This window comes from Quercus suber, unplaced genomic scaffold (assembly GCF_002906115.3).
Source record: "Quercus suber isolate HL8 unplaced genomic scaffold, Cork oak 2.0 scaffold_143, whole genome shotgun sequence".
NCBI classification, from domain to species: Eukaryota; Viridiplantae; Streptophyta; class Magnoliopsida; order Fagales; family Fagaceae; genus Quercus; species Quercus suber.
The window spans coordinates 1,134,356-1,146,793 of record NW_027069604.1 but is presented as its reverse complement, the minus strand read 5'-3'; the positions used below and the strand labels follow the sequence as shown (position 1 = coordinate 1,146,793).

Genomic DNA, 12,438 nt, shown 5'->3' with positions numbered 1-12,438 from the left:
CTGATTAGTTTTGGTTTTACAGGACCCAGTTCTCATAATTGTCGAAGTCTGAAGATTTCCAACCCACTGATCTTCCAGAATTATCAGTTGGCGCCGTCTGTAGGAAGTACGTAGTTGTCGCTCTTGAACTTGTTTAGTTCTGCGAGTTCTTTCTCACAAGAAAGGGTTTGAAATGGTTCTGACTAGATCAAGGGCAACTAGCCCGGGTCCTCAACAGAGTAGGGATGCGTCGAGTAATCCCCATCGCGATCGACAATCTGCACCCAATGTGCAGGCCTTGTCTGTTCAGCATATGCATTAGATGGCGGCTGCGATGGCGGAGTTAACTCGCCAAAATCAGGAGTTACGGAGAGAAGTTAACTTAAGAAGGCAGACTCATCAAGAGCAGGATGAAGAAGGGCCAACCCAGGACCAAGAAGGCAGAGAGAACTTTCAGCGTGGGAGCCCATCAAGGGATACCACTTCACGAAGGGCATCTGACTTGAAGAGAGAGTGGATCAGATGAAGAAGGCTATGGACGAAATGAAGGAGAATATGAGGAGGGCAAATCCAGTAGAAGATTTGGTTCATAGAACTGACTCTCCTTTTACGGCCTCCATCAACGGCCATCCCCTACCACCAAAGTTTAAAATGCCTTCTTTGGATTCATACGATGGGAATCGGGATCCTTTTGATCACATTGCCACCTTCAAGACCACTATGCATCTGCAAGGTGTTCCGGATGAAATAATGTGCAGAGCTTTTCCCACCACTCTCAAGGGTCCGGCCAGAGTATGGTTCAGCAAATTACCCCCGAATTCAGTAAGTTCTTTTGGAGAATTAAGCAAGTTGTTTGTCAATAACTTTATAGGGGGTCAGCGTCACAGACGATCCACTTCCAGTTTGTTAACGATAGAACAGGGAGAGAATGAAAGCTTGCGTTCCTTCATCACACGCTTCAATAGGGAAGCCCTGACCGTGGACGAGGTAGATGATAAGCTACTGTTGGCAGCCTTTCATAACGGAGTCAATTCTGATTTTTTTATACATAAACTTTATGAGAAGGAACCTCAGTCTATGGCTGAACTCGTCCATTCAGCCCAAAACTTTATGAATGCAGAAGATGCTATTATAGCTAAGAAGAGGAAGAGGGCTGAGAGGGTAGAATCAAATCCTTCTCATCAGTCCGACCAAGGTCCTCGTCCAAAGAAGGGACGAACGGAGGATAAGAAAGATCGAGAAAAGAGGGCAGGTCCGTCAGCAAGGAATCAACACTACACTCCTTTAAGCGTGCCACTTGAGCAAGTCCTCATGCAAGTCAAAGACGAGCCTTCCTTAAAGTGGCAAGAGAAGATGAAGGGAGATCCCAATAAGCGCAATAGAAATAAGTATTGTCGCTTCCACAGAGATCATGGGCACGACACGGACGAATGTTTTGATCTAAAGCAGCAGATTGAGAATCTCATCAGACAAGGGAAGTTGAAAAATTTCCTAGGACGAGATCACAGAGACGAGAAATTAAAAGCCAAAGTAGAAGAACCGTCACGGCCACCGCTTGGAGAAATAAGAATCATTCTGGGGGGAAGTTCTGCAGGACAGTCGTCTAAGTCAAAGAAAGCCTACCTGAAAGCAGTGCAGAGTGTTCAGCTCTCTGGACGATCGCCAAGTGCAGGGACCATGGACGAGCAAGCAATTACCTTCACGGACGAGGATGCAAAGAAAGTCCATCACCCTCATGATGATGCTATTGTTATCACTCTCCTTATTGCAGACTACAAGACAAGAAGGGTGTTGATTGATAATGGAAGTTCAGCTGATATCTTGTACTTTCCAACTTTTCAGCAGATGAGACTGGGACGAGATTTACTCCGTCCAACAAGCTCCCCCCTAGTTGGTTTTGGTGGAATGAAGGTGCAACCTGTGGGTAGTATTTCATTACCAGTGATGGTGGGGGCGTATCCGCAGCAAGTAACCATGGAAGTGAGTTTCCTCGTAGTTGATTGTTCGTCTTCTTACAATGCAATAATTGGGAGGCCAACCTTGAACAGATGGAAGGCAGTTACATCTACTCATCATTTGTCGGTCAAGTTCCCAACGGAACACGGGGTAGGCCAAGTACAAGGAGACCAATTAGCTGCAAGATAGTGTTATCTGGCCATGCTGGCTGCGGACGAGCAGATTCAAGCAATGAATATCGAAGAAAGGAGGGTGACGGCAGAACCTATTGAAGCATTGAAAAATATTCCTTTAGATGATGATGACCCTGAGAGGTGTACTAGGGTTGGAGCAGATCTGGAAGCAACGATCAAGAAAGATCTCATTTGTTTTTTGAAAAGAAATAAGGACGTATTTGCTTGGAGTCACGAAGATATGCCAGGCATAGATCCCAGCGTTATTACCCACCGTCTGAGTGTATGCCCTACCTCCAAGCCAGTGCGCCAAAAGAAAAGGGTGTTTGCTCCAGAGAGAGATAATGCCGTCAAGGAAGAAGTTCAGAAGCTGATTGTGGCAAAGTTCATTCGAGAGGTATACTATCCTGAGTGGCTGGCCAATGTGGTAATGGTCAAAAAAGCGAATGGCAAGTGGAGGATGTACGTTGATTTCACTGACCTGAATAAGGCTTGCCCAAAGGATAGTTATCCACTACCACGCATTGATCAGTTGGTAGATTCCACCGCCGGCCATAAGTTGCTCAGTTTCCTCGATGCTTTCTCTGGTTACAATCAAATTAGAATGGATGAGGTGGACCAAGAAAAGACGTCCTTTATCACTAGTCAGGGACTGTTCTGTTATGAAGTAATGCCATTCGGCCTAAAGAATGCTGGGGCGACATACCAACGCCTGGTCAACCACATGTTCCGTCCGCAGATCGGGAGGAATATGGAAGTATACATAGATGATATGTTAGTAAAAACTCAAGACGAGGAGAGACACTTAGTCGATTTGCAGGAAACATTTGACACGTTGAGGCAATATCATATGAAGTTGAACCCTAGCAAGTGTGCTTTTGGGGTATCGTCGGGGAAGTTCCTAGGGTTTATGGTTTCCTATAGAGGAATTGAAGCAAACCCTGACAAAATTCAAGCAATATTGGATATGAAGCCCCCTAGCAATGTGAAAGAAGTTCAGTCCCTCACCAGACGAGTTGCCGCCCTCAACAGGTTTGTCTCTAAAGCTACAGATAAATGTTTGCCATTTTTTAAGGTTCTCAAAAAAGCATTTGAATGGACCGATGAGTGTCAAAAAGCTTTTGAAGATTTGAAGAGGTATCTCGGCAAAGCCCCATTATTGAGCCCGTCTGTGTCCGGAGAAGAGTTGTACTTATATTTGGTAGTCACCCCACATGCCGTAAGTTCAGCACTGGTGAGGGAAGAAAACAAGGTGCAAAAACCTGTGTACTACACTAGCAAAGCATTGAGGGGAGCAGAAGGACGGTACCCGCTAATGGAGAAATTAGCTTTTGCGTTGGTGACGGCTTCCAGAAAGCTAAGGCATTATTTTCAAGCTCATGTCATTAACGTCATGACAGACCACCCACTAAAGAAGGCCATGAACAAGTTAGAGGCTGCAGGACGTTTGATACAATGGGCCGTCGAACTCGGTGAATTTGACATCAAGTATCAACCGAGGCATGCCATAAAAGCTCAAGCCCTAGCAGATTTCATTGCAGAGTTTACTTCGAATTGTGATGAGGTGGGTGAAAAAGCAGGCGTTAAGTGGGTAGTTTATGTGGACGGTTCGTCTACACAATATGCGGGAGGAGTAGGTGTGGTCTTGCAATCTCCAGAAGGGGACAAGTTAAAACACAGAGTTCGTTTGCAGTACCAGACAACAAACAATGAAGTCGAGTATGAAGCACTTCTCAGAGGGATGGAATTAGCCAAGTCCGTTGAAGCAGAGTCACTCTTCGTCTTGGGAGATTCTCAGCTAATCATGGGCCAGGTAAATGGCGAGTTTGAAGCTAAGGAAGAGCGCATGAGGAAGTACCTAAACAAGGTGATGCGACTTGTTAAAAAGTTTGAAGAAGTTAGCTTATTCAAATCCCAAGGGAGGAAAACACGAAAGCTGATGCTTTGGCGAAAGAAGCCTCGTCCAGCGAAGCTGCAGACAAGTTTGATGAAATCCAGTATATGCCGAGTGTAGATATCCCAGAAGTGCAACAGGTAGAAAATAGAATGAATTGGATGGTTCCAATTGTGTCATACTTAAAAGACGGGCGACTCCCGGATGAAAAAGGCGAAGCTAGAAAGCTGAGAGCGAGGGCAGCAAGATATGTTCTTATGGACGAGATTCTCTACCGAAGAGGTTTTTCCTAGCCTTATCTCAGATGTTTGGCCCCAGACGAGGCCAACTACATACTTAGGGAAATTCATGAGGGAGCATGTGGCAATCATTCAGGCGCCAGATCGCTTGTCCATAAAGTCGTCCGTGCAGGATATTATTGGCCAAATATGCAAGCTGACGCTAAGGCGTACGTCAAGGTATGCGACCAATGCCAAAGATTCAGCAATGTCCCCAGGCAACCATCAGAGTATTTGACTCCAATGACGGCCCCGTGGCCTTTTGCACAGTGGGGACTGGATATCCTAGGTCCATTTCCACTGGGTATAAGGCAGATGAAATTCCTTGTGGTTGGTATTGATTATTTTACCAAGTGAGTAGAAGCAGAACCTTTGGCCAACATCACACAGCAGAATGTCAAGAACTTTGTGTGGAAAAATATTGTATGCAGATTTGGGGTGCCTAGGGTGCTAGTATCGGATAATGGAAGGCAATTTGACAATGCAATTTTCAAAGACTTTTGTGCACACTTTGGAATTCAAAATCATTACTCTTCACCAGCTCACCCGCAAGCTAATGGCCAGGCAGAAGTTGCAAACCGATCCTTGTTGAAGATAATCAAGACTCGGCTTGAGGGGGCTAAGGGAGTATGGCCAGATGAGCTTCCAGGCGTTCTATGGGCATATAGAACGACAGTGAGAACTCCTACAGGAGAGACTCCTTTTGGGCTAGCATATGGAACTGAAGCAGTCATACCTGCAGAAGTGCACGTGGCCAATCATAGGGTGACGACCTACCAGGACGAAGCTAATGAGGAACAACTACGTCTGAGCCTCGACTTGATAGACGAGGTAAGGGCGGACGCCGAGCAAAGGATGGCAAGGTATAAAAATCTCATGGCTAGGAGATATGATGCAATGGTGAAGCCAAGGCGATTCAACATAGGGGACCTCGTCCTAAAAAGGGTTTCCTTAGCAACAAAGAACCCAGCTCATGGGAAGTTGGGACCAAATTGGGAAGGTCCCTATAGAGTTGTCAATTGCAAAAGACAAGGTTCCTATTACTTAGAAACTCTTGATGGGAGGAAGTTGGAGCATCCATGGAATGTGGAACACTTGAGGAAGTATTACCAGTAGAATATCAGCCTGGACGAGCTCAGCAACTAAACTTTATTATTATTATATTATTTGGTGTGGCTTTGTTATGTTAAATTTATGGACGGCGTTATGGTTTATGTTTAAATAAAGGCATTGGCCTAAGGAGCCTGCCTCGTCTTTGAACAATGCTTATGATATGAATGGTATTTGTGGAATGTACATAATGTTGTGTAATTTACTGATTCCCATACTACATTCGTTTGAAGTTTATTTAAGGGATATAATGAAAAGCTTTCCTAAAGGAAAAGCATTAAGGCATCCTCGTCCATATCAAAGGACGAAGCAAAGCCTTAAATCCCAAAGGGAAAAGCATTAGGCCACCCTCGTCCTTATCAGAGGACGAAGCAAAGCCTTAAATCCCAAGCAAACTCGTCCATGACACAGACAAGTTAAAACACTACATTTATATACATGGGCAAAAATGCACAGATAAGTGTATGTTAAGCCATGGACGAGAGAAGCATCTGGTTATATTTTACTTAAGGCTTTTTGTTAAAACAATCCAAAAAATGGACGAGTACAATGAAAGCCTTAAGATTTCAAAGTATAAAAATTGGGCTTTTTGTTAAAACAATCCAAGATATGGACGAGTACAATGGAAGCCTTCAGTTTTTAAGAATAAAAATTAGCCAAGTCCATAAACAAGGCAGGCTGGTTTTTATCATTTTTAACAGGTCCCTAGACCAGTTATGTTAAATTGCTACCATGTCACATGAAGGAACTACATTTGAAATTCTAATGAAAATGGTAGACAAATATATACGCAAAATGGACGAAGTTGGGCAAGCAAAACAAATAAAACTCGTCCATACATATGCCACGAGAATAACATTTAGTTGAGTGTCTATCTAACGTTAAAAAAAAATCTTTGCACAATAAACTTGTTTAAAGCCTCGTCCTAAAACCACGGACGAGGAAAATGTATTGAGATTACATAGGTGGTCGCAAAGTGGACCAAATAGAAGTGCATAAAAAAAAAAAAAAGAGGAAATCTTTCTAAGGAGAAACATTGGGGGCGTCCTGAGGGGGCAAAGTTGTAGCGTCGTCTTCAACATTGACATCGTCGGAGCCAGTCTGGACGAGAGAACTAGTGGCAGCAGCGTTCAGGTTAAGGAGAATGGAACTGAAGTCAACGTCAGGGAACCTTTCCACAGCTTCACTTCTAAAATCCTCAAACCCTGCTGCGTAATTAGTGTCCAAGACTTCAGTGTACTGCGTGGACGACTTGAATTCAGCCACTGCATCCTCCTTCGCGTTGGAAAGAAGGGCATCATACTCATCATTTTTCTTCTGCAAGGCCTCAAGACGAGAATCCTTCTCTGCAGCACTGGTTCTCAGCTCCTCAACCAATGTTTTCAACTCCTTCACCTCGTCTGTGGTCTTGGCAGCCACTTCAGCCCATTGCCTTGCCTCAGCCTTCAACTCCTGGATCCTCGTACAGCTTCACTTCTAAAATCCTCAAACCCTGCTGCGTAATTAGTGTCCAAGACTTCAGTGTACTGCGTGGACGACTTGAATTCAGCCACTGCATCCTCCTTCGCGTTGGAAAGAAGGGCATCATACTCATCATTTTTCTTCTGCAAGGCCTCAAGACGAGAATCCTTCTCTGCAGCACTGGTTCTCAGCTCCTCAACCAATGTTTTCAACTCCTTCACCTCGTCTGTGGTCTTGGCAGCCACTTCAGCCCATTGCCTTGCCTCAGCCTTCAACTCCTGGATCCTCGTCTCTAGCAGGATCCTCGTCTTGTCCAACCTCGTTGCTTGCCTAGACGCTGCTATAAACTTTGACATCCCCTGTGAAAAAGAAACAAGTTAAAAAAAAAGGGGAAAGAGAGACGAGGAAGGAAGGTAAATCATAGCTCAAGACGAGGTATTACCTTGAAGAGATCATGAACACCAGAACGTTCAAAATCTTTAAGGGACATATCATAGCATACGTTTATGTCCTCGTCCGTCACAGCCTGCTTAAAGCGTTCCCAGGCTAAGTCCTCATTCTCAATGATATTGGAGGGGGCCATTCTGGGAGGCTGAGACGGAGTTGACACGGTCCTGGACGGAGTGGCCTGGGACGGAGTGGTCTCAACTGGAGTGGATGAGTCCACATCAACTACCTGCGTTGGCTGCTGAGGCGAGGGAGGTTTGACCACTTGAGACGAGCTGGGCTTGGCCTTTTTACCTCGACGACTGGGGAGATTTCCCAAGTCTAAGTTCCTTGACAAGGTTTTCCTTTTCTCCCCAGTCGAAGGACGAGTCTGGACATCGCCTTTAGGACGATCACCCTCAGTAACTACATCTTTTCCCCTGTTTCCCTTCATTGTTGCCATCCCTTTTTATAAAAACAAAAAGAGGGAAAAGAAGATAAAAATACCTTTAGAAATAAAATAGAACAAAATGCAAGGACGATAAAGACTTGAAACTTACTTTTTCTAACTGTGACCTCGTGTGCAATAGCTTCGTCGGACGGATTAGGACCTAAACCCCACTTGGCGAGGCGTCTAAGTGAGACCAAAGAGTGAAAGTCCCTATCCGCGTGAAGACGAGCTCTGTGGACGCGGTCACGGAAAAACTTGCTTAAGGACGGACGTTCAACAGCTGAAAAAAATATACTCCTGTTAATTGGCCGTCGATATTTAAGATAAATAAAGTATAAAGACAAAAGTGAAAAAGAACAAGGGGAACAACTTACCTTCAGGACGAAGGTTTCCTAGGTCCCCTATATAACGGTCAAACGAGTCCTGGCCAACGTCTACAGGGGTTCCAGCCCAGAAGCCAGAGACGAAGAAAAATTCCGTCTTCCATTTTCTGTCAGACGAGGCCAAGGACTTGATCAACCTACAGTCTTTACCCCTGGCTGTAAATTGATAGAAGCCAGGGGATTGGTGTATCTCTGAAGGTTTGTAGCAGAAAAGGAACTCGTCCACAGTAAGAGGACGGTCCCTTCCAAATACTTCACTCCACAAAACTTGCATTGAGACAATTAGTCTCCATGCATTTGGGTTAAACTGACATATACCTAAACCTAACCTAATTAACAACTCTCTAGTGAAGGCGTTTAAAGGGAATCTTAAACCCCCCAAGAGGTAAGCTTCATAGACGCCAATCCCAAAGCGAGGGTTACAACACCATTCTCCTCGGACGGGTATCCTTGGGTTAAACTCGTCTGGAATTTGGTACCACTCCCTAAGGTTTTTCAGTCTCTACTCGTCCGTCTTGGAGGGGATATCTATCGCACAACTATATACAGTAACTTCTTCTTCATCTAAGGTATTAGGACGAGGGTCAGTGGACGAAGTACCAGCCCGAGACCCAGAGGCCTTCCTAAGTTGTTCTTGTAAAACTTCTATAGGAAGCCCAGGGACGCCAGAGACGTACTCCTCGTCCGTGGTGTTCCCCCTACTACTGCCACTATCGCTACTAGAATTATAACTACTCTCGTCATTATATTCGTCTATAGCCTTATCTATACTATCACTAGACGAGGAAAGTACAATGTCTACCATCTTAAACAGGAAAACTAAGGACGAGAAAAAGAGAAATACCTGGATCTAGGACGAAGGAAGGCTATAGACGCGTGAAGCTTCTAAACGAATATCTAAGATGAGGAAGGACAGGGAAAGAAATTTCAGAAATGAAGAAGGTACTGGAGGTATTCCACTATTTATAAGGAGAAAGCTCAGGCATCTGAAGCGACGTCACCCAGTCATTAAGGGACACGTGGCACACTTCTCGGGCAGATCAATCGACGAGATTTTTCCACCAACCAATTTTTGATACGTAGCACCTCTAACTGCTGCTAACACACCTTTTTTATCTTAGGACGACCCAATGAACAAGGGGGCAACTGATGATGCTACAAAATTATACCACCTTAAATCGTCCATATGGCTCGTCTACAGAAAGAGGAAAAATAAGAAAAATGAGCATAGCCAAGTTGCCTCGTCCCTCCTTTGGGACAGACGAGTAAGGTCTCGTCCGTCATTCCTTTGGGGCGGACGAGGATGGTCTCGTCCGCCACAAATGACGGACGAGGAAAGCATGGCCATGCCATGGCTCGTCCACCCCTAATTAGGGATAAACGAGCCAAGCATCCTTAACCAAAAAGGATCGAAACCTCCATTGCTCGTAAAGGAGCATCGGTTCAAATGAAACGATGCCTAAGGAAGTTACCTCCGATTTTGGTGAACTCCTTGACAATAGGAATGGTTATCAAAGCCAATAACCGTTCCACACACTATATAAACGTGATCCTGCGTAAAGGTAAAGGGATTCGGACATTTTTCACTTTTCACTTAGAGAAGGAAGAAAACACTTAGATATTTTTCCTCTCCATTCCCGCCTTCTAACTTCATCATCGGAGGGTTATAGGCCGGCCTCCACCGGTCTTCACTCTGATTAGTTTTGGTTTTACAGGACCCAGTTCTCATAATTGTCGAAGTCTGAAGATTTCCAACCCACTGATCTTCCAGAATTATCATATATAAACCAGTATTCTGAGATTGTCCCTTAGTAGTTTGGCAGATTGGACACTTCCTCACATGATTGCCAATATCCCTCTTGAGTTGTGGCCAATAATACCTCTCTTCCACCAGTGCTATAGTCTTATCTCTACCCATATGTCCACCCAAACCACCACCATGCAGCTCCTTAATAATTTGCTCCCTCAATGAACTTTTAGGGATGCATAATTGGTTACCTCGGAAAAGGAAACCATCCTGGATGTACATACTATTGATAGCAGTATGAGTTTGTTGACACTTACCCCAAATATCACCAAAATCCTCGTCATCCTCGTACAGCTCCTTGAGGCAATCAAACCCTACAACTTCAGTACGTAGGGTGGTCAACAATGATGCTCGCCTGCTGAGTGCATTGGCCACCTTATTGGTTACACCAGACTTGTGCTTTAGAGTGAAATGAAAGCGCTGTATATAAGCTACCCACCGAGCATGCATCCTGTTAATGCTAACTTGAATGTTGATGTGCTTTAATGCCTGATGATCCGTGTATAATACAAACTCCCTCTGAATCAGGTAGTGCTCCCAATGCTTAAGAGTTCGTACTACAGCAAAGAACTCCAGTTCATAGGCTGACCATTTACTTCAAGCTTCACAAACTTTCTCACTGAAGAATGCTACTGGTCTGTTGTCTTGTGAAAGAACAGCGCCTATCCCGACCACAGATGCATCACACTCCACCTGAAACGCCTTATCGAAGTTAGGCAATGCCAAAACCGGGGCGGTGCTCAACTTTTCCTTGATTAAGGCAAAGCTTTGTTCTGCCTCTTTTCCCTATGAGAACTTCCCTTTCTTCAGACACTCAGTGATAGGGGCTACTATGCTATTGAAATCTCGAACGAACCGCTAATAAAAGGTTGCTAGCCCATGGAAGCTTCGCACATCACTCACTGTCTTTGGAGTTGGCCACTCTCTGATTGCACGGACCTTATCCTCATCAACATGAATCCCATCCGCACTGACCACATACCCTAAGAACAGCAACTTATCAGTCAAGAAGCTGCACTTCTTCAAGTTGATATACAGCTCATTGGCCTGCAACACCGCTAATACTTCTCGCACATGATTATAGTGGGCTGCTTCTATCTTACTGTAAATCAGGATATCGTCAAAATAAACTACCATAAACTTTCCAATAAATTGTTTCAATACCTGATTCATAAGTTTCATGAAAGTGCTGGGAGCATTGGACAATCCGAAATGCATTACCATCCACTCATACAACCCCTCTTTTGTCTTAAAAGTCGTCTTCCACTCATCTCCAGGTCGGATCCGAATCTGGTGATACCCATTCTTGAGATCCAACTTAGTGTAACACTTGGACCCACTCAACATATCAAACATGTCATCTAGTCGTGGAATAGGAAATCGATACCTGACTGTGATCTTGTTGATGGCTCGACTATCCACACACATACGCCAGCTCCCATCCTTCTTTGGTGTTAACAATACCGGTACTGCACATGGACTCATACTCTCCCTGATCTGCCCCTTGCTCAAGAGCTCATCCACCTACCCCTGTAGAATCTGACCCTCTTGAGGATTCATCCTGTAATGTGGCAGATTTGGTAGACTAGCTCCAGGAGCTAAATCAATGCAATGCTGGATGTCACGCATCGGTGGTAAACCTGTAGGCAGCTCTTCTGGAAAAAAAACTCTTCAAACTCCTTGATCAATGGCTGAATTGCCTCAGGTATCTCAACAACCTTCTTTGGCTCACCATCTGTCACTACTACAGCATATACCTATTTCAACTCCGTACAATCCCTGTCAAACTTATCTTCATTGTTCACTATAAGGAGTGCTGGCTTCCCTTCCACTTTAGAAGCTCTGGGTCTACTGCCTTCCTTAATAGGACCAAGGACAACTTTTCTATCATTCTTAAAAAACACATACACATTATCCTTGTACTTATGAGTAGCATCTACATCATACTGCCAAGGTCTACCCAGTATTAAATAACATGCATCCATTTCAACAACATCACAAACTACTTCATCTACATAATATTTACCCATAGAAAAAGTAACACTACATTGTTGAGTAACAAGAGTTTCCGTACCTTTCTTGATCCAACCTATCTTGTACGGAGAGGGATGCTTTTCTATTTTTAGCCCTAGCTTGGTAACCAAACTATTCGACGCAATGCTCTCTACACTGCCACTGTCTATGATCAAATCACAGACCCTTTTATTGATGGTGCATCATGCTCGGAAGATCTCATTTCGCTGGTCACCGAATTCCACCCTTGGTGTGAGTAACAACCTTTGAATCACCAAAGACTGCCCTAATGGCACGCCTTCCTCATCCTCTTGGATCTCATTGGGATCATAGGCATACGGATCCGCATCATTATATACCTCTTCACCCTCTTGTTTACCTTCTACCTCACCCTCTTCTGCCACTACCAGATTCACTGTAGCTCGCTTAGGGCAAGTACTAGACCGATGTCCTGGTTCTCCGCACCTGTAGCACTTATTCCTAGTTGGCCTAGCATAGGGGTTGGCA

General features: G+C 44.5%; 1 protein-coding gene across 1 annotated transcript; it reads left to right on the top strand.

Moving 5' to 3' along the window:
- Positions 1-501: 501 nt before the first annotated feature.
- Positions 502-2,124, top strand: LOC136068938 (uncharacterized). Its single transcript, XM_065776839.1, has one exon. It carries the CDS (start codon positions 502-504, stop codon positions 2,122-2,124), a length of 1,623 nt encoding a protein of 540 aa, XP_065632911.1.
- The last annotated feature ends 10,314 nt before the right edge of the window (positions 2,125-12,438 follow it).

Excerpts from the sequence above, each read along its gene's own strand:
- LOC136068938 (XM_065776839.1), top strand. The coding sequence starts at position 502 with ATGAAGAAGGCTATGGACGAAATGAAGGAGAATATGAGGAGGGCAAAT.